General features: G+C 46.1%; 1 protein-coding gene across 1 annotated transcript in view; it reads right to left on the bottom strand.

Moving 5' to 3' along the window:
* Positions 1-1,141: 1,141 nt before the first annotated feature.
* The window catches only part of LGMN (legumain), a 60,624-nt gene continuing 38,675 nt past the window's right edge, over positions 1,142-23,090 (bottom strand). The window contains exons 7-14 of the mRNA XM_068254612.1: positions 21,537-21,599; positions 20,468-20,534; positions 17,745-17,863; positions 12,914-13,003; positions 10,227-10,427; positions 8,438-8,608; positions 3,900-3,967; positions 1,142-2,016 (exon numbers count right to left, since the gene is read on the bottom strand). Coding sequence (XP_068110713.1) covers positions 1,974-2,016; positions 3,900-3,967; positions 8,438-8,608; positions 10,227-10,427; positions 12,914-13,003; positions 17,745-17,863; positions 20,468-20,534; positions 21,537-21,599 — 822 coding nt within the window. The 3' untranslated portion in view covers positions 1,142-1,973. The remainder of the gene's footprint in view (positions 2,017-3,899; positions 3,968-8,437; positions 8,609-10,226; positions 10,428-12,913; positions 13,004-17,744; positions 17,864-20,467; positions 20,535-21,536; positions 21,600-23,090) is intronic.

Raw genomic sequence — 23,090 nt, forward strand, 5'->3', positions numbered from 1 at the left:
ACATCACTGAGAATACAGCCTATCCATTCACTAGAGACCAGTGACATCACAGAAGCTGCACTCTAGAAGACAATATTTAGGTCAAACGTACAGAATGCCATTACAACAAATATCACAGAGGCATTTTTAGAACTCAAGAATGATACGTCTGTTTATTAATAATGTTCATCTTTCAACTTAACTGTACATTTGATTGATGTGTAATTTTAGTGCATCAGACATAGATAAGCATCTTGTGGGGAGGTAAGCCAAATTCCTTCCATCTTCCCAGGCTGATAAATTTAAATGCGAACAATCTGCCTTACGGATAAAACACAGTGTGCGGGTCTGTCAGTATCTCACAGGCAGCACGTCTTCCGTGTATGGAGGTAGTCGGGACAGTCAGCATATTCTAGGGGCAGTCCAGAGAACCCAAACTACCTTGCTTTCACATTGGTGAGAACCACCAGCGTCACCATGAGTGGTTATAAAGTACCACACTGCAGACCGCAGGCAGCGGCGGAACCCATCTGAGGCCTCGGCAGTTCCGTAACTCTGCAGCACATCTCAACAAAATACGGCAGTCAAACAATTCTTTAAAACAAATCAATGCTAAACATTCTTTGGATTAAAAAAAAAAAATCTTAAACAAAATATCCAATAACAAAAATGTCAAACTCACATACTGAAAAGTTAAAAGCTAAAACGAGAAGTGTACTTAAAACGTCACTTTACCAAATCAGTCCCCGACAGTTCCCTGATCAGTAACGCAATCATAACCAATTCCCGATCTTGCCTCCTCCCCCCTTTAAGTGCACCTTGCTTTAGTAAACAGGCTTTGAAATAATGAGTGCTGACTAAATGTCCAGATACCTACAGGGAGGAGCGGTGGAGGAAGCTGAAGAGTTACAGGGCATTGCTGAACTAGTCACCACTAGCCCAGTTGTTTGCTCAAATTTCTTCTCATCAGGGTTTTAACGGTTTCAGGGGACAAAAGAGGAGGAGAGGGGGGGGGGGGGGGGGGGGGGCAAGATCATGATCTTTACAAGGGGAACAAAAAGATCTTTCCTTAGGTTATACTTAAAGCGGAATATAACCCTGCATTTCAACTTTGCTCTAAAACATTATTTACAGCATATTATATGCAAAAAGCATTTTTTTTTTACTAGACCAGCATTGGAAGGGTTAAACACAGAGGTTTTAAGTTCCGTGCAGACATTCAGATGGTTACATTCTATTTAGTTAGTGTGTAACTGTTTATCAATAGATACATCTCTTTGGCTGTCCTCCAAGCTCCTTCTCAGTGAGAGAGATGAGTCATAATAAACACATATTTGTAAACAAAAAGTATCTAACTCAAGTTCGGATTCGGTTGCAGAAATCTCTAGGGACTTTAAAGCCCTGTGTAACCCTTCCAATGCTGGTCTAGTAAAAAAAAAAAATGCTGGTTGCATATAATATACTGTAAATAATGTTTTAGAGCAAAGTTGAAATGCAGGGTTATATTCCGCTTTAAGTACATTTATCCTTTACGTGAAATCTAAAAAAATGATTTAAGAGAGAAGCAGGTGTTTGTTTATACTGGCCATCTCTAGTTTAGATCTAGTGTTAATAATCATGTCCATTAGGTCTGATAACGCAAGTCAGTCATTGCCAGCAAATCAGATACTTCCACATCATACAATAATTCTAGCAGCTACAGGACAATTACAGCCCCCCCGGCTACCAGGTAGGGATCTCAGTATGACTGCTGAAAAGTCACTTGCTTTGGTTGAGTAAACCAAGCCCCATTGATTTGGCCCAGCAGAAGATCGTTCCGGCCCGGACTTGCAGGTAAAGGTACGGGTGGTATAAGAGATGACAGGTGATGACAAAGAAGGCAAAATCGGTCAAGTGGAGAGTAGATTTCAGGTAGCAGCTGCAGGCAGAGAGGAATAATCACCATCAATGCCCTCTCTACTGCCTCCTTCTGGAGGAGATTGTTGTCAGTAGTTTCAGTTTTGGTCTGGGCAGACGGTGTTCATAGCATACTCAATCCTAAAAGACACAAATTGAGAAAACATCAGTGTCCAAGAATGCTAAACTTATGCACAGCAGCGTATCAAAGAAATACAGAGGATATGAAGTCTCGTCTCCAGAAATTATATTTTCTACTTCTCCCTCACCAGATCTCTAGGCTGACAGGTGCCTGCAGCCCATTCCCCTCACCAGATCTCTAGGCTGACAGGTGCCTGCAGCCCATTCCCCTCACCAAATCACTAGACTGACAGGTGCCTGCAGCCCATTTCCCTCATCAGATCTCTAGACTGACAGGAGCCTGCAGCCCATTTCCCTCATCAGATCTCTAGACTGACAGGAGCCTGCAGCCCATTTCCCTCACCAGATCTGTAGGCTGACAGGTGCCTGCAGCCCATTCCCCTCACCAGATCTGTAGACTGACAGGTGCCTGCAGCCCATTCCCCTCACCAGATCTATGGACTGACAGGTGCCTGCAGCCCGTTTCCCTCACCAGATCTGTAGGCTGACAGGTGCCTGCAGCCCATTCCCCTCACCAGATCTGTAGACTGACAGGTGCCTGCAGCCCATTCCTCTCACCAAATCACTAGACTGACAGGTGCCTGCAGCCCATTCCCCTCACCAGATCTCTAGGCTGACAGGTGCCTGCAGCCCATTCCCCTCACCAGATCTATGGACTGACAGGTGCCTGCAGCCCGTTTCCCTCACCAGATCTCTGGACTGACAGGTGCCTGCAGCCAGTTTCCCTCACCAGATCTCTGGACTGACAGGTGCCTGCCGCCCATTCCCCTCCCCAGATCACTAGACTGACAGGCGCCTGCAGCCCATTCCCCTCCCCAGATCTCTGGACTGACAGGTGCCTGCAGCCCATTCCCCTCCCCAGATCTCTAGGCTGACAGGTGCCTGCAGCCCATTCCCCTCCCCAGATCTCTGGACTGACAGGTGCCTGCAGCCAGTTTCCCTCACCAGATCTCTGGACTGACAGGTGCCTGCAGCCCATTTCCCTCACCAGATCTCTAGGCTGACAGGTGCCTGCAGCCCGTTTCCCTCACCAGATCTCTAGACTGACAGGTGCCTGCAGCCCGTTTCCCTCACCAGATCTCTAGACTGACAGGTGCCTGCAGCCAGTTTCCCTCAGCAGATCTCTAGACTGACAGGTGCCTGCAGCCCATTCCCCTCACCAGATCTCTGGACTGACAGGTGCCTGCACCCCATTTCCCTCACCAGATCTCTGGACTGACAGGTGCCTGCAGTCTGTTTCCCTCACCAGATCTCTGGACTGACAGGTGCCTGCACCCCATTTCCCTCACCAGATCTCTGGACTGACAGGTGCCTGCAGCCCATTCCCCTCACCAGATCTCTAGACTGACATCTCAGCAGATCTCCCTATTCACACACTAGACCAGGCTTTCTCAGCCAGTGTTCCTCGAGTACTCTGCAGGGGGTTCTTGGGATTTTGCCCCCATTATGTGTGTTGGGGGGAAGTATGCTAGAGGGCACACTAAAATAAGGGGTACTGTAAAAAGAAGCACTAAATTGGTGGTCAGAATAATAAAAAGCACTAAAACAGACATTATAATAGAGACAATACAAAATAGAGTCATTATAATGAAAGGCACTGTGATAGGGTATAAACGGGCACACCAGCTTTTAAAGATAATGCCACCTGCAAAGTAAATTCAGGGCTTCCTTGAGATCCAAAAGGTATTTGCTGGGTTCCTCCAGGGTAAAAAGGTTGAGAAAGGCTGCACTAGACTGTCAGCATATATGCACAGGACTACACAGGACCATGAACTCTCATCTCACATCTATGGGGTGTTTCTGCACCAGAACTTCAGAGGTAACAAAACAATTCTAGATGAGAATTAAGGTTTCTAATAAAAAAAAAAGACAGCAAGCTTCACCTTTCTAATGGGTATCCAGACTCACAGAGGTTGACCAGAGTATACAGCTCTCTCATGGCATATTCATACTGCAAGGACAAAGACACAGAGTCAGGCCTCTAGTACAGCATGCAGTACAGGAAACACATGTAATTGTATAGCAGTTACAGTACATCATCTGCAATGATCAGACTGCAACACAACCTCATTAAAGTGAACCAGAGATGAAGCATCGTCATGTATTTTACCATATATATCAGTGGGAACATAGAGAAAACCCCTACCCTGCTCTCTGTTTCATTATTTACTGTTCAGATTGCTTCTTAGCAGCCCAGGTAAAATCCCCCACTGAGCTTTCAGTCTGGCTTTCCTATAATGACTCAGCTATAATGATTCCTGAGCAGAGCCACAAGGGGGCAGGCTTGGGCTTGAAAAGACAGCACAGAAGACAGACTCAGCTATAAAGATTCCTGAACAGAGCCAGAGTGAATGCTCAGTGGGGGATTTTATCAGGGCTAATAAGAAGCAACCTGAACAGTAAATAATGAAACAGACAGCAGGGTAGGTGTTTTCTCTAATGTTCCCACTGATATATATGGTAAAATACATGAGGGTGCTTCGTCTCTGGTTCACTTTAAGGAGACATAATTATTCTTAAAGTGACACTGAAGCGAACATAAATCTGTGAGATAAGGAATTTTATGTGTGGTACGGATAATGAATAGAACATTAGTAGCAAAGAGAAGAGTCTCATATTTTTCAGTTACATAGCTTTATTTATAACATTGCATCACACTGTCATATTTGCAGTTGAGAAACCACACTCTGTATTTTAACAGTAAAACAGAGCAGAGTTAATGACCTTTTAACTTTCCTGCAGTAAACCTTATCTAAATCTGCCTCTGGCTGTTTCTTGGCTGTTTAGGCTGTTCAGAAAACAGTATTGAGTTTTATCAAGTTGGTCGAATAGCTCAGAGAAGCTCTTTGCACAGAGGACTGAAGTTTTTCGGGCCAACTCTTCATGTACTGGAAAACAATATGAGACTTTTTTCTTTGCTAATAATGTTCTATTTCTTAGTTGTACTACACATACAATTGAATTCATTATCCCATAGGTGTATTTTAGCTTAAAATTTGCTTTAACTACTTTAGCATTTCGGATGTAGCTGCTATGTCCAAAATGCTACCCTTGCTGCCGCTCGCCACGCGTGCTCCCGCAGCCTTCCGTTAGCCCGGAGATCAATAAATGGGAACACATTTCCCATTCATTGATCTAAGTCCCGGTATGAATGACCAACGCCATCTATGAGACGGCTCCGTCATTCATAAAGCCCATACTTACATGTCCACGCATTGCTTCCGTTTTGTGCAGTAATACTACGCATATGGAAAATAGGTGCAATATCTTGTGGCCAAAGAGTATATTCCTGTTATTTTTAAACTATGGGCTTGTAATAAGTGATCGACGCAAAACTGAAAAAAAAGCACCTTTTTTTCGAAATAAAATATCGCCGCCATACAATGTGATAGGAACATAATTTAAATGGTGTAATAAACTAGACAAAGGGGCAAATAAAATATGTGAATTTTTTATTACGGCAGCATGTATTATTTTAAAACTATAATGGCAGAAAAATTAGGAATGATGAAGTGTTGGCGAATGAATGGGAGGTGAAAGTTGCTTGGATGCACAAGGTGAAACAACACTGAAGGCTGAAGTGGTTAAAGTCCATCTAAAGCCCCCAATACCAATAAATAATAATAATAATTAAAAAAAAAATGGTTGACGAGTTAGAGATGACCAAAAATGTTCCTTGCTGCCAATTTATTGCTGTGTAGCTGTGTGCTGCTTTCTCTCACTGCCAGATATCGGTGCCCTCTCTCCACCGTGCTAGGAAAAATACTGTAAAAAGTTCTGGTGGGCCCAGTTCCCGCAGGCTAACACTAGGTGGCATGGAGGCACCATGGCATTAGTTTATGGCTGCTACAAAAGCCAAACAGGACTACAAGGTGGGGTCCCCAAGACAATGGTGGACGCAGACATTAACCGTTCCGGGACTGACGCCGCTGAAATCTACGTCCTACATGTGGCAGCACGGATCTGACAGGACGTAGTTTTCAATCATTGCGCCGCGCAGTCTCGCCGTTCAAGACGTTTTGTCCCCACCGCAATACATTCGCCCTGCCGTCTCTATGACGGCAGAGTTCTGTGAGCCGGTCAGGAGTAGTTTTCATTGGCTCCTGGCCCTGTCATCACTGTAAGCCAATCCCACTGGCTTACATTGATTGACAGGGTCAGGAGCCAATGAAAGCGGCTCCTGACCGGCGCACAACGCTCTGCCGTCATAGAGACAGCAGAGAGAGGAGCCTGTGGTGATGGGTGAGCGGTGTGACCGGCGAGAGCGGCTGGACTGCGCGGAGATTCGTTTGTAAGCGCCGTTTTGCTGTACCAGCAGTCTCTGGTCCTTGAGGGGCCAGAGGCAGCTGGTAGAGAAATGGCTTAAGGGAACCTTAACTCAATAAAAAAAAAAAGTTTCACTTCCCTGGGGCTTCTACCAGCCCCCTGCAGCCTCAGCTGCCCCGTGCCCTCGATGTCCTGGAAGGATGCTTCGGTCCTCTGCAGCAGCCAAGTTACGTGTTCAGAGACTGGCCAGTCAACAAGCCACTGCGTCGAGCACCTGCAGAGAACTCACATGCTGTGCAGTATGGGGGCGGCGATGTGAGCGAGGAGGCGTGCGGCCAGGGCCGTGCAAGCGCAGTGAAAATGAAACTTAGCCGCTGCGGGAGGCAGGACATCGAGGGCACAAGGCGGCTGCAGGGGGCTAGTAGAAGCCCCAGGTAAGTACTTTTTTTTTTTTAAAGTAGCGTTAAGGTTCCCTTTAAGCCAAGGGAGGAAGCCGCACAACACTACAATGCGAAAAGCAGCAGTGATGAACATAAAGGGTATGTAGAAGCAAAGCAGGGGGCACAATATAGCATCATATATTCAGTTGGTGGGCAGGCAGGCAAGGTGTGACCATGTGACACAAAGTAGGTAGAATAGATGCCAGGCTACATTCCCTACCATCCCATTACAAGCTGTGTGTTTAAAAGGAGGAGGCGGGACCTTCAGGTCACAGGGGGTAAAAGGCAATATTTCCCGGTGTCTAGTCATTTCCACCTCCCTCCCCATATGGCTTCCCTGGTGATCTAGAGTGGGTCAAACATGATGCAAAGTGAGGATACTGCTTGAGGGCCAAATCTGATGGCTCTGCGGGCCAGAGATTTGGCCCACAGGCTGGAGTTTCACATGTATGCCCTAGAAGAAGCCCCAGGTGAGTAGATGTGATCTTTAACATTTCAGCTCGGGTGTCCTTTAACCTTTAAAGTGGAAGTGTCAGGAAGGAGCCTGTGTTGTGCGGAGATGTAAAACAATGACGCATAAAGCGCTGACGCTGGTGACAGATGGAGCGTCTCAGATGCAAGAAGGATTAATGTAGACGTGTAGAAAAAATTAAAAACAGAATCCGGGCACCCCCCACAATAGCAATTACATCGCCTTTAATTAATTCCCAGCATCCTGACATGAAATACAAAGTTGAAGCCTGACAGCCGTTTCGCAGGCTAAATGCTCGTTTCGTTAGTGGCAAGAATTAACCTAACTCTTGCCTCTGACGAAGCGGGCATTTAGCCTGCGAAACGGTTGTCAGGCCTTAAAGCGGATTCGAGATGAAAAACTAACTATAAGGCCTCTTGCACACTGCAAGCAATTCAGATTCCGATTCCGCTTTTTAATCTGTTTTTACTTCCGATTCAGATTCAGATTTGCAGTTTGCTCCTTGCACACTGCAATTCTGAATCTGAATCGGAGGTAAAAACTGATTAAAAAGCGGAATCTGAATCTGAATTGCTTGCAGTGTGCAAGAGGCCACACAAGTAACTTGTCTATATATTTTATCTAAAGTTTAGATAGTTTACACAGCAAATATAGCTGCAAACAGCTTTAATAGAAAATGATTATTTCTTCCTGTGATACAATGACAGCAGCCATGTTGTTTGTAAACATTACACAGAGGCAGGCTTATCTGTATCTTGATCACTAAGCCTGTGAAAAAAAGCTAATCCCCCCTCCCCTCTGTCTCGGAAATCAATGGCTAGTAACACCTCCTCCTCCTCCTGCCCAGACTGAGCTCCCATGAGCCCTTGCTACTGCCAAGGCTCTCTGAATACCTGTGGGTGTGGTTTATTTAGTTTATAGGGAATTAGAGTATTAAAACAAAAAAGTATTTGGCTTGAGGAATGCCCTATAAACAATAGGAAAGGAACACAATTATGCAATGAGTAAAAGTTCACCTCGGATCCACTTTAAACTTGTATTTCATGTCGGGATGCTGGGAATTAAAGGCGACCTAAATTGCTATTGTGGTCGGTGCCCGGATTCTGTTTATTTTCTACACATCTACATTGTTGCTTGCCTCTGGAGACACGACCACGGCACCAGCTCCTCTCAGCTTGCCTGTCATCTAGTGCTGATTACCCCTTCTCCATGGCTAAGAAGGAATAAAGTGGGAGTGTCTCACCAGGGGCATATGCCAGTTGAAGCACTTGTACTTGAAGCGTTCTGCGGCTGCGCTGTAACAACCGAAATCATTAAGGACCATCTGATCAGTCAGAATTTCCTTCGTCATCTCGTCCGATTCCGTCACCAAGTCAATTATCTTCTTCACCTTTTCCTTGATTACTTCTTTGGCCTGGAGGGAAAACAAAAAAGGGGGAAGAATCAGAAGTTTTCCAACAAGTTGCAACGATCACAGATTTCTGTGATTACACAGAGATGAGAGGGCAATGCGTAAAATGATGCACATCCTTATCAGTTATTGCAATACGTTGTGGAGAAAATATTAAGAATAATACTTCCATGTAGTACAGGGGTGTCAAACTCTAATACAAAGTGAGCCAAGATTGAACACTGGGACCAAGTCGTGGGCCAATCTCAATGTCTAGTGGCCACCTCCCTTCCTTATAAAAAGTTTCCTGGTGTCTAACGGCCCCCCTCCAACCCCTATACAGTTCCCTGGTGTCTAGTGGTCCTCTTACCTCCCCTATACATTTCCCTGGTGTTTAGTGGTCCTCCTCTCTCCTCTATACAGTTCCCTGGTGTCTAGTGGTCCTCTTACCTCCCCTATACATTTCCCTGGTGTCTAGTGGTCCTCCTCTCTCCTCTATACAGTTCCTTGGTGTCTAGTGGTCCTCTTACCTCCCCTATACATTTCCCTGGTGTCTAGTGGTCCTCCTCTCTCCTCTATACAGTTCCCTGGTGTCTAGTGTTCCTCTTCCCTCTATACCAGGCATGGGCAAACTTGGCCCTCCGGCAGTTAAGGAACTACAAGTCCCACAATGCATTTGCCTTTATGAGTCATGACTGTGGCTGTAAGACTCCTGCAATGCATTGTGAGACTTCTAGTTCCTTACCAGCTGGAGGGCCAAGTTTGCCCATGCCTGCTCTATACAGTTCCCTGGTGTCTGGTGGCCCCCACCCTCCCATATACAGTTCTCTGCAGTGTTTAGTGCTTTCCCCCTACCTCCCCCATATGGATTCCCTGGTGTTTTAGGGCTTCTCTTCCAATATAGCGTCCCTGGTGGTCTAGAGTGGGCCAAACACAATGCAGAGTGGGGAAACCACTTGGGGGCCAACTTTAATAACTCTGAGGGCCAGAAATGGCCCGTGGGCCGGAGTTTGACATGCATGATGTAGTAGGAAGCCCAACAGATTTTGCATACTATAAACAGATTGTGTAGGTAAGCACCAATACTACATGGAAGTGGTAGAACTGGTCAGTTATTACAGCCCGGCTAAACAAACATCTCTTGGTTCACAATTCACAGCTCACTTTATTGTGCTTGATAATTAAGGGATAACCTTGAGGGCCCTTTCACACTGGAGCGGTGTGGTGCTGTAAATTTAGGGTAATAAAAGTCTATGGAGACTTTCATACGGATGCAGTACGGCGTGATGTGACGTTTTCGCCACATCCCTGACGCTCGGACAGATGTACGTTACCACGCAGGTTCTGCGCCGACCTGAAAATAATGCAAGTCTATGGCGACGTGTGCCAATGTGAAAACCTGCTGCAGTTTTACGCGTCGCACACGCACATTCTTTGCAATACGCTTCTGCGCATATGATTGCATCGGCCACAGGAAGTGACGTCACTTCCTGCTTGGCAGCCTGCCAGAAGGCCTGCTTTTGGCGGTGCGGCCCAATACCACCAATCTGCAGTGTAAAGTCGCCCTCAATGTATAATAATAATAATAATAATAATACTATGGTGTGTGATATTGGAGTGCAGCTGGGGACTAGCGACATACCTTTAGAAGGGCATTGATCCTAATCATGATATTTCTGGCCTCCTGAGCATCGTTAGTAGCCATGTACTTCCTTTTTAGGATGGCCAGAGGTACGTCTGGGCTGGGGGTCAGATCCAACCTCTTCACCGGCTCCAGGGTCATTCGGGGGGCCTGACCTTTGTTGCTGCCCTGGAACTGTTTCACCTTCATCTTGGAAATGGTCTGAGAAGGAAAGAACAATAAAAATGAATTTATCTTGAGAATTAACGCTAATACACTGGCCGCTGCAGCCAAAAGATAGATCCCTCATATCATCATCTGACCAGGGATGGATCTACCCGATTGAACCCCTCCACACAGGGTAGCATGAAATCAATTGATAATTTGTGTGCACTTCCTGCTGGCCTCCAGGTCCCCCAATCTACACCCACCCTCGGGCTGTGCAGTGTGGACAGCGGAGCTTACACTCACCTGTCCTCCGACGCGTCCTCTGCACCACTTCCTCTCTCCCGGTTATCGGGTGTCCAATGAGAAATGCTAGAGGCCACACACTGGGGACACCATGGCACATACCTTACTTGACCACTAGAGGCCTCTAGTGTTTGTGACGTGATACGGGATACCCAGAAGGAAAGGAAAAGAGAGGAGCGCCGGCAGTGGCCAACTAGTGTATAGCCACCTTAAAGGGATCCTGAGCAGACCCTTAAAATGAAAATCTGCACATACCTAGGGCTTCCCCCAGCCCCCCATAGCCTGCGAGATTCCTCAGCATCCCCTGGGTCCCCGCTCTGTGGTTCAGCTGGCGGGCCCTTTAGCCTGGCGACTTGGGGTGCATGCGTGGTTCTCGAAAGACTGCTCATGTGCAGGAGGCTTATGGCGACAGGCACGTGAACGAGCCAGGTGCACAGACGGGCCCCATATGTGCACAACTTCGCCCAAAGTCGCCAGGCTAACAGAGCTGCTAAAGACACCATGGAGGGGACCCAGAGGGACCTAGCGGGCTATGGGGAGGGAGGAAGCCACAGATAAGTGCAGATTTTCATTTTTAAAGTCTGCTCATGGTCCCTTTAAGGTGGCTATACACAACCACATTTAAAGTGAGGATAGAAAAAAAAAAAAAAAAAGTGTTTCACTTAACTGCAGATGTCCTGTGCCCGCGCTGTCTGAACAGAGCCAGTTTCGTTTTCAGCAGTGCGTCTGCAGGCTTTGGCTGTGCATGTACTCTTATCGTACGATCGAGTACATGCGTGGCCAGAGCCAGTCACTGAAAACGGAACTAGCTGCCTGTGGGGGACCAGAGGATCGGTTTGAGATGGCGGGGGCACAGGTCATCTCCAGGGGGCTGGGCAAGTGAAATTTTTTTATTATTCCTCAGTTAAGGTTCCCTTTAAAGAGAAACCGTGACCAACTATTGACCTTCATCCCAATCAGTAGCTGATACCCCCATTTACATGAGAAATCTATTCCTTTTCACTAACAGACCATCAGGGGGCGCTGTATGACTGATATTGTGGTGAAACCCCTCCCACAATAAACTCTAAGGACCGTGGTACTCCTGGCAGTTTCCGGGCTGTGAACCTTGTTGCATTGTGGGAAATAGCGGTTTACAGCGGTTTCCAACCGCCAAAAAAGCAAGCATAGCTACATCACCTGCCAGCAGCAAAAATGTCACCATGTGATAAATGTCAGAATGTAAATCAGGCAGAAGAACGATTTTACAATTTTACAATGGCCAATCACTGATTGACATTTATACATAATTATGATAAAAATAAAGCAGTTTTTTCTTACATTATTTTTACTGGAGTTCCTCTTTAAAGGATACCCGAACTGACATGTGACATGATGAGATAGACATGTGTATGTACAGTGCCTAGCACACAAATAACTATGCTGTGTTCCTTTTTTTCTTTCTCTGCCTGAAATAGTTAAATATCAGGTATGTAAGTAGCTGACTCAGTCCTGACTCAGACAGGAAGTGACTACAGTGTGACTCGCACTGATAAGATTTTCCCCTTTTTATCTCTGTCTTGCTCTCAGAAGCCATTTTCTGCTAGGAAAGTGTTTTATTGTTGGAATTTCTTAACAGTGAGGGTCACACTGTGCTCACTTCATGTTTGAGTCAGGACTGAGTCAGCCACTTACATACTTGATATTTAACTCTTTCAGAGAAAGAAAAAAAGGAACACAGCATAGTTATTAATCTGCTAGGCACTGTACATACACATGTCTATCTCATCATGTCACATGTCAGTTCGGGTATCCTTTAAGAACTGCTCACCCTCAAAAAATATTACACAAGCTTTTGCATGAGCTGCGCTTAGCATGCCTGCAGCTCTCCGGGCCTTGCGTTAACCCGTCCAGCCAGTTCTTGAGGTGTCCATCAATTACACTATTTAGCGAGCAATCAACCTTCCGAGCCAATAATTGTGATTGGAAGGAAACGATCGATTGGACCCTTAAATGGGATAAAAAAAAAAAAAAATGTATAACCAATCTGATTACTTCAAATAGAATCAATCTGCAAAACAGATTGCTAAAATGATCAATTAATCGATCATTTGTGGTCAATTCACACCATCAATACTGATCTGATTGGAAGGTCGATCATTCACTAAATTGTATCGTTAATGGGCACTTTAAGACTCATTCCCGTAAGACAATCAATGGACTTCATGAACATGCTTTGTAAAAATGTGGAAACTTACCCGGTTTCCATACTGCATCACGTGACTGAGGTTAGTGTGCTGTTTGACCAATAGGAACTGCTGATGAAGTGTCTCCTTCGTTAGATCCTCCTACAGCAAGACAGATAGGAGAGATTAGTGCTCTATCATTCATTATCCTCATCCACACATCCAATTTTGATTGCCCAATAATACCACCTCCATGTACTATGAAGGCCAACAAATTTTGAATACTATGAACAGATTGGGTTGGTAAGCTCTCAAAATGAATGGAGGTGGTAAAATTGGCCAATCAAAGGTGTGGCCACACCGTTAAAACAGGAGTGTCACCATAAAAATCTAATTTCAACAGCAACTGGTCTGAGTGTATTAAGTGATAAAGATGCTAATCCTGCATTCAAAACTTTTTCTGCTGTTCTGGTTTGGAGTTATCACATACTTTAGGAGCACTGGCCCTTTAGTAGTCAGTGCCAAACAGTTGCATGCTGGGGATTCTTTTTATTTATAATATATTCCTCTTCCATTTATTTCCCTGCTTAGCTGCTTATCTGAAACACGATCCTCTGCTCACTTGTGTTACAAGCAAGGCTGAGGTGACTCAGCGATTGGAGGAGAAAAGAAAAAAGTAAAGGGCAGAAATGACATCAGGATTTAGCCTAAACTGTGGGCAAAAGACATGGCCCCCACCAGGAACAGAATTCTCTTCAGTATATAAAATTCAGTGAAATCAAAACGTGGACAGTACAATACAGGTGTTATGTAAGTAGATCAAGTATTTATCTACTTATATACCGTATGTGTTTTCTTTCCCTATCATAGTATGGCTAATCCTCCTGCTTTAAAGCAAATCTGAAGGTAAAAATTTAAAAAAACAAAAAAACAAAACAAAAAAAAAACCCAGATACTTACCTAAGGAGGCGGAAGGCTCTGGGTAGAGCCTTCCTGCACCTCTCCTCATCCCCTCGTTCCCCGCAGGCTCTTCCATTTAAATCTCCCACGGTGGGAGGCTTCGGCAGACTTCTGGAGCCCGAGTGCTCCCGAAGACGGGCGGACCTGTACTGCGCATGCGCAAAAGAGAGTGCTGACATGTGCGCAGTAAGTAGCAGCACGTCTTCGGGAGTCTGAGGCTCCCAAAGATTCCCGAATTCCACTCAAAGCAGAAAAGAGCAGTCTCCGACTGATCGGTCAGAGAATGCCAGCGCAGGAACGGGGAAACCAGTAGAGAAACAGGAAGGCTCATTAGGACCCAGAGCCTACCCTCTCCTCAGGCAAGTATTGTTTTTTGTTTTTAATTTTTGCCTTCAGACCATTTCTCTGAACAACCCTGCGCTAGACCGCAGCACTGTACACTTGTTTATGACTTTTTCCTCTTAGTTTCAGCCTGCCAGCTCCAATCGCGGCAGGCAGGCTGTTCGCGGCTGTCTCCCGTGTTACCCTGCAGGAAACGCGTGCTCGCACTCTTTCACTGCTAATCTCAAGAGGACTGCCATGATGCCAATCAGCGTTAGGCGGTCCTGGGGGAGCCACTCTGCAACCGCCCATCGGCGTAAGGTGGTCGCAGAGTAGTCAAAAAGGAATAGATAAAAACTATCGGATTTCCCAAAAAATCTAAAGCTTTTTTTCTTATTCGAGCACGAAATCCAAGTGGATTTTTTTCTGATCAATTTTTATGAAACTTGAATGGTGTGTGGTAGATTGTCAACTTATTAATATGCACCCCCAAGCAATTTTCTCAGCGTTTTCAATCTTTTTTTTTTCATAATTGGGGAAAAACAGAACATGTGTGCGGTACATTGGTCAGATTTTTGAAATGTTAAGGTGGTCACACACCATACAATTAAAAGATCCAGTTTTTCACCAGTTCAATAATTTTGATCGGTTGTCTCGAAAAATCGAGAGCTTTTCTTTGTTTTCGATCGAGAAATCTGATCGAATTTCTCGATTTTGGGGAATGGGACATGTTGGAAATTTCAGACCAACTTTATCAAGAATTGTATGGTGTGTGAAGGATTGTCAATTACTTGATGTACAGTTCCAATCAATGTTTTCTGAGCTTTCAATTATTTTATTCATCATTGGGTAAAAATTTAACACACGTGTGTAATACATTGGTCAGAGTTCTGAATAGTTACAATCAGTCAGAAAAATTAATTGCTATTCTTGAATTGAACAGATATTTAAAAAATTGTACGGTGTGTGGCCACCTTTATGAGAGAAAATAATTCTTAGGGTTTTGCGAGTCACTCTGCTGCCTTGTGTTGCCAATGTGTCACGTCCTGGTGTGTTGGGACCCGTCCCCTCCCCCCGTGATATTTATCTGGACAGGGTTGGGGGAAATCGGCAAAGACCCCCACAACTCAGTGACACTATGTTTAGTGGGCAGACAGGAGGAGGAACACGACCAACACCGTTAAAGTGATCTCGAGCTGAAGCTTGGGGTACAAAATCAGATACTTACCTATAAGGAGAAGGGAAGCTTCAGGATCCTATTGAGGCTTCCCTCGCTATTCCTTGGTCAACCGTTGCAGAGTCTCCCCCCCCCCCCCAACCGGAAGATTAGCGAGGTAGGTATTGCCAGGCCGAGCAAGGTCTCTCTTTGGGTTAAGGCAGAAATAGCCGAACCCGGTCGTATCCGCTCTAACATGCAGGCGCGAGTCCTTTTGCGTCTGCACAGTAGAGTTGATACGATTGGGTTCGACTATTTCCGCCTTACCCGAAGGAAGAGCTGTTACTGCGCTTGCGTTGGATTCCGACAAGGTAAATAAATCAGTGCTTATCAGGCTTGTTGGGGGAGGATTGCGGGACACTTCAGGGGAGCCAGCGCTGGATTGCCTGCAGCTACAGGGGAGGGGGAAGCCTCATTGGGACCCTGAGGCTTCCCCCTCCCGAGGTGAGTACCCCCCAGGGGATGTTTTTTTTCGTTACAGAGTCTCATTAAGATTCGTACACACGTGCAACTTTCTGCGCAGCTATTGCCCAAACTTGGTCTGTTGGAAAAACTTTGGGCATGTAAACGTGTCACAAACGACTAGAGAAGCGACTGATAACAGGTGGTTTCCCTGATCCAACAGGCATATCGACTCACACGACTGTTGGGCTGGTTGTCGTGCAGTTGGCCACGTGTGTACAATGTAGTTTGAACGACTTGTACTTGTTTTGAATGCACCCATATCGTGCAGTCCATCGTTCAGTGTGCAAACGAGTTGGTCATTCAGTTGGTTGGTGCGCGGAAAATACAAGTCGTGCAATTGCTTGGTCATGCAGTCGGTCATGTCGTTGGGTTGGTCATGCAGAAAAAGTTGCATGTGTGTACGAACCTTAAAGAGGCACTTAAAGGGAACCAGAGACGAAGCACCCTTGTGTATTTTACCATGTATATCAGTAAGAACATTAGAGAAAACACTTACCATGCTCTCTGTTTCATCCTCACTGCTAAAAGTGTCTGTTATCAGCAGTCACAAGAATCCCAGACTGAGCAATTAACCCCCCTGGCGGTTTGCAAAAAATCCGCCAGGGGGCAGCAAATCTTTTTTTTTAATTTTTTTTTTTTTTTTTCATGTAGCGAGACAAAGTCTCGCTACATGATAGCCGCTGCTCAGCGGCATCCCCCCAGCCCCTCCGATCGCCGCCGGCGATCGGAGATCAGGAGATCCCGTTCAAAGAACGGGATCTCCTGGAGGGCTTCCCCCGTCGCCATGGCGACGGGCGGGATGACGTCACCGACGTCATCGACGTCGTGACGTCAGAGGGGACTCCGATCTGCCCCATAGCGCTGCCTGGCACTGATTGGCCAGGCAGCGCACGGGGTCTGGGGGGGGGGCGGCCGCGGCGAGAGGAATTGCGGCGGATCGGCGGGTAGCGGCGGCGATCAGATGCTACACGCAGCTAGCAAAGTGCTAGCTGCGTGTAGCAAAAAAAAAATTATGCAAATCGGCCCAGCGGGGCCTGAGCGGTGCCTCCCGGCGGCATAGCCCGTGCTCAGCACGGGCTTACCGCCAGGGAGGTTAAATCTGGCTTTGCTGGGAATGATTATTGCTGAGTCATTATAGCAAAGCCACAAGGGGGCAGGCTTGGTCTTCAAATAACACCACAGAAGACAGACTTAGCTATAATCTTTCTGTAGCAAAGCTAGACGGAGCAGCCTGACTGTTCAGTCGGGGATTCTTATCAGAGGTGATTATAGTCAGATTACACAGAGAACAATGAAACAAAGGGCAGATTAGGTGTTTACTGTCATGTTCCCACTGATTTATAAGGTAAAATACAAGAGGGTGCTTCATCTCTGGTTCTCTTTAAGTCAACAACAACAACAACAAAAATGAGTTTTACTCACCTGGGGCTTCCCTCAGCCCCCTGTAGCTGATCAGTGCCCTCGTCGTGTGCCTCCGATCCTCGTGTCCCCGCCGGCTGCTACTTCTGGTTTCGCCGTCAGGACCCGACAGGCTGGGAACGCGAGTGATTCTTTGCGTTCACAATATCGCCCCCCCTATGCTGCTATTGCGGCAAGGAAGGCCTCAATAGCAGCATAGGGGGCGATATTGTGGCTGGGAACGCGAAGAATCACTCGTGTTCCCAGCGTGTCAGATCCTGAGGCCGAAACCGGAAGTAGCCGCCGGCGGGGACACGAGGATCGGAGGGACACCACGAGGGCACTGATCAGCTACAGGGGGCCGAGGGAAGTCCCAGGTGAGTAAAACTCATTTTTTTTTGTTGACTTAACGTTCACTTTATGACTGCATTGTACAGTATTTGATTGATCGATAAAAGTCATCTTTTAGCTTATGGCTAGGCACATATCGGGCTCGCCCTTCAGATTGATTGCTGCAGTATCAGTGTTGGTAGACTATCTCACCACGTCAGAGTCCTCCATCCAGCTGATGCTGTAGAGGTCGCCGAGGTAGGTGTCTCGCTTGTCGTCGTAGTAACAGGCATAGGAAGACTCGTGAGGGTTGGCCGCTGTGGTGGCATAAACTGTAAATACACAAAGATGCAGGTCACACATCAACTCAAGAGGAGGTTTCTGAAAAGAGTCTCCTAGCGGGTTACAAATGACAACTTTATGCAGTCGTGTACCGCACTACCTACGGATAAACATGCAGGTTAAAAAGGGAGAACAGAGTTCTGCTGCAACTTCTGGCAGGATTAGGAAATTCTTAGCTTGCTGGAGATTCAAATTGAGAGTTCATTTTTAGCAACCTTAAAGAGAACCTGTATTGAGTAAAAATATTTCAAATAAACACATGAGGTAACTTCAAATGAACATTACATAGTTACCTTGCCATCAGTTCCTCTCAGAAGCTCACCATTTTCTTCTTACAGTGATCCCTTCCAGTTCTGACAATATTTTGTCAGATCTGAAATATATCAGTTGCTGTCAATAAAATATCAGTTGCTGTCAGTTACAGCTGAGAGGATGTACCAGGTAATGTCCATGTTTCCCTATGGCTCAAGTGGGCGATGTTACAGTTTAACTGTGTGCTGACCAGAAAGCGGTTATGGGTAATGACCATTTTCAAAATGGAGGACGGAAAATTCCCTTGATCATAGTGAACAAACAGGACGCGGGACAGGAGAAAGACACTGAGGAGTAGACAACATGGAAGGTAAGTATGACTTGTGTATGCTTATTTTGACTTTTATTTTCAGTTCAGGTTTTCTTTAAAGTGAACCAGAGATGAAAATAAACTAACGAGATAAACAATTGGATCTGTCCTTCTACTCCTAAAAAAATGACACTTTTCAATATCTCAAGGTTTTATTTTATGTATAAACATTTACAAAGCAGATGTGGCTTCATGGTGTAATGGTTAAAGGGGAACTGAAGAGAGAGGTATATGGAGGCTGTCATGTTTATTTCCTTTTAATCAATACCAGTTGCCTGGCAGCCCTGCTGGTCTATTTCTCTGCAGTAGTATCTGATTAAAACCAGAAACAAGCATGCAGCTAGTCTTGTCAGATCAGACTTATAAGTCTGAACCACTGAAACACCTGATCTGCTGCATGCTTGTTCAGGGGCTAGTATTAGAGGCAGAGGATCAGCAGGGCTGCCAGGCAACTGGTATTGTCTAAAAGGAAATAAACATGACAGCCTCCATATACCTCTCTCTTCAGTTCCCCTTTAAGGGCTCTGCCTCTGACACAGGAGACCAGGGTTCGAATTTCAGCTCTGCCCGTTCAGTAAGCCAGCACCCATTCAGTAGGAGACCTTGGGCAAGACTCCCTAACGCTGCTACTGCCTATAGAGCGCGTCCTAGTGGCTGCAGCTCTGGTGCTTTGAGTCCGCCAGGAGAAAAGCGCTATATAAATGTTCTGTGTTTAGATGTAATGTTTTATAGTCTGTGCTCAATTGCAGTGTCTCAAGAGTCCCAGAGTGAAAGGGACCCTTTTATCTTTTCCCCTCGCCGTAAAAAGCCCAGGTCTCTGCTTAGGAAAAGGTTTTATAGCTGTAATTTGTTATCAGTGAGCCGACGGAGTCCTGACTGGAGAAAAACTAAGTTCCATAGCTAATTATAAACTCTTTCAAGCAGGGGGAAAAAAAAAGAAAAAAAGCACAGCATAAGTGTCTCTATGCTTGCCACTGTATATACACGTCTATCTCATCATGTTACATGTCATCTCTGGTACACTTTAAAGGTAACCAGAGACGAAGCACCCTCATGTATTTTACCCTATAGATCAGTGGGAACATTAGAGAAAACACCTACCCTGCTCTCTGTTTCATCCTTCACTGCTCAGCCTGCTTGTTATCAGCTCTGATAAAATCTCCCACTGAGCATTCAGTCTGGCTTTGCTCAGGAATCATTATAGCTGAGTCATTATAGCAGAGCCAGAAGGGGACAGGCTTGGGCTTGAAAATACATCAGAGAAGACAGACTCCGCTATAATGATTCCTGAGCAAAGCCAGACCGAATGCTCAGTCGGGGATTTTATCAGGGCTGATAACAGGCACACAAATTGTCACATGTGAAAGTTGCAAAAAGACTGGGAAAGATCAGATCTGTACATGGTCAGAATGAGAGGCGAATACCCCCCCCCCCCCTCTCACACACACACCAAGAATTGCTCCATCATAAGTGACTCAAACAGCCGACAATTTACCGTCAGATAGTCACATGACTTGTCGGCAGAATTCACCGCTTTTCATTATTCAGCTCTCACATGAGAGGACGGGATTTCAGTTCTGCAATCTGAATTTCAGGGGGAGGTCAGCGTCGGGGGAGCTCATGATGTACAGACGTCAGAACGCGGGCGCGGTCATATCAGATCTTCACACGAGGAAGTGAAAGAATAAGAGGAGCACAATGCATCCATACACACAAGAGGAAGTTGTACTTTAAAGCATATGAAAGAAAAGCGTCACTTAGATGTTACTCATCCCCGGCTGTGAATAATAAATACATGTGGAATAAAATAAAGTCCCTTTAAAAGGTTAAGGCGCTCGTGGATAGCAGCAGTGGCAGGCATTTTAAAATGTCCTGTGGTCCGTTAACAGGTACTAACAGGACGTTTTAAAACATAGCGGGGGCGGGTAATGGTTAATAACCGCCCATGTCTCTGATTGGACAGCACACTTACTGTTGATGTTGTTGGGTAAGTGGTTCATCATAGAGCCGGACTCGCAGGCCTCGATGTACAGGACCATCTGTAAGAGAGAGAACTCCGCTGTGACAGGCAGCCCAGAATACAGGATCACCAGATCTCCAGCAACAGGACAAGCTGCTGCCGGGAGATCGCACTATATATCCCTGGAGAGGGGAAACTCCAGCAAATCTCTCCCCCCTCCCCTATATATAAGAACATGGAGCTGCAGATCCACTTCCAGTTTTTATTGCCATTTTACAAAAGCTGGGATGTGTACGTGTAAAAACAGCACCGTGCTAATTTGGAAGCCAGGAGAGGCTGAACTTACCAATATTCTACTATTGGGCTCTGACTAATTTCGATACGACTTTAGCGAACCCTCATCTCTCACTAACCCTCCCTCTACCTTCCCCTAACCCACCCTGTACATATCCCTAACACTAACCCTCCCTTTACCTACCCCTAACCCTCCCTCTACATATCCCTAACACTAACCCTCCCTCTACCTACGCCTAACCTCCCTCTACCTACCCCTAACCCACCCTGTACTTACCCTAACCCCCCCCCCCTCAACCTATCCCTAACACTAACCCTCCCTCTACCTACCCCTATCTAACCCTGCCTCTACCTACCTCTAACACTAACCCTCCCTCTACCTACCCCTAACCCACCCAATACCTACCCCTAACACTGACCCATCCTCTACTGACCCCTAACACTAACCCTCCCTCCACCTACCCTTAACACTAATACACCCAATACCTACCACTAACATTTACCCATCCTCTGCTGACCCCTAACACTAACCCACTCTCTACCTACCCCAAACACTAACTTATCACCAATCACCTGCAGTTATTACTGACACACCCACTAAGAAACTCTGTAGCAATGCTGAAGTGGCCTTTTCAGGTTCAATCAAACTAACAAATCGAAATGGGTATTTGCAAAAAAATTCTAGTACTGCAGTAATCTGAATGGAGGGCAACAAAAAAAAAAAAATGGAATATCACTCTTACTGTAAAGATTCCCTTCCTCTATGAGCAGTTTATATTTTCCGTACCCTTTTGTACTTCTTGTTCTCATACATGTACTGTAAGGTCTTGTTCAGGTCTTTGACATGAAGCTGAAAGAGAACAAAGTATACAAAAACATTGAAAAAGTGAGCCAACAATCATACAAGGACTGTCACTGTGGCAGGGGGGAGGGGGGCTTAATCCCTCCCGAGACAGCAGTATAGATGTGTCACTGGCCCCCAGGCTAGCGGTGGGTTGTTAGTATAGAAGGGGATGACACGTGGCCCACGCTTCTTGCAGGCGGGGCTAGTGGGAGAATAATGAGTTTGGGGGTCACTCGGGCATTAGACGTCGCTATGGATGCGCCATGGCGGATCTTAAGGTGACATTTGGGGCTCTCATACACAAGCTAGATTGTCACCCGAAGTGGACTTTATTGTGACAAAGGTAATTTGGCCACTCCCATTTTAAAATTCTGGAGAAGCTCGAGAAGATAGCTGAGGGGAAATTTGCACTGATGGAGCAGAGCATCGTAGCGACCATTTTATCCGCTACAGAGTTCTGCGGGCTGACGGTAATCTGACGCCAGCTAGCTCAGCATTTGCAGCTGTACACGGACCTTTTCTACAATGTGAGTACAGGCAGACATCAAACAACTGAAATCAACGTTCTGAGAACACAAGCCCTTAAAGAGAGTCTGAAGCTAGAATAAATCTCGCTTCAGACCTCATATATAGCAGGGGCATGTGTGCCCCTGCTAAACCGCCGCTATCCCGCAGCTTAACGAGGGTCCCTGTCCCCCCAAATACCCTCCGTAATGCGGGGGAGCGCTTCCTGGTTGGGGCAGGGCTAACCGCCGCAGCCCTGCCCCACGCGCGTCTGTCAGCGCGTATCTCCGCCTCTCCCCCGCCCCTCTCAGTCTTCCTTCACTGAGAGGGGCGGGGGAGAGGCGGCGATGCGCGGCTGATAGACGCAAATGGAGGCAGGGCTGCAGCCGTTAGCCCTGCCTCCAGGAGCGACCAAGCCTGCGATCAAGTGTCGCAGTGGGAGGTTTGGGGGTGAAGGGACCCCCGTTTAGCGGCGCGTATGCGGCGGTTTAGCAGGGGCACACATGCCCCTGCTAACTATGAGCTCTGAAGCGAGATTTATTCTCGCTTCAGAGTCTCTTTAACTGAGAGGGATATGGAGACTGCCATTTTACTTCCATGTAAACAATAACAGTTGCCTGGCTATCCTGCTGATCTCTTTGGCTGCAGTAGTGTCTGAATCACACACCTGAAATAAGCATGCGGCGAAACCAGTCACACTTCAGTCAGAGCACCTGATCTGCTGCATGCTTGTTCAGGGTCTATGGCGAAAGGTGGCCACGCAAAATACAATCAAATGATCCAATTCAATTCCAGATTTCCTTTTTTTTTTTTTTTTTTTTTTCTCGATATAAGTCAATCGGGAGAGGTGGATTTTTCTAATAAACTTTTATGCAAATTGAATGGAATGGAATAGGGTAGATTGTCAATTTCTCAATATATACAGCCAAGTGATTTTTTCAGAGTTTTCAATCATTCTTTTTCATAATTGGGGAAAAATTGGATTTTTCAAAT

This window comes from Hyperolius riggenbachi, chromosome 9 (assembly GCF_040937935.1).
Source record: "Hyperolius riggenbachi isolate aHypRig1 chromosome 9, aHypRig1.pri, whole genome shotgun sequence".
Lineage (NCBI taxonomy): Eukaryota > Metazoa > Chordata > Amphibia > Anura > Hyperoliidae > Hyperolius > Hyperolius riggenbachi.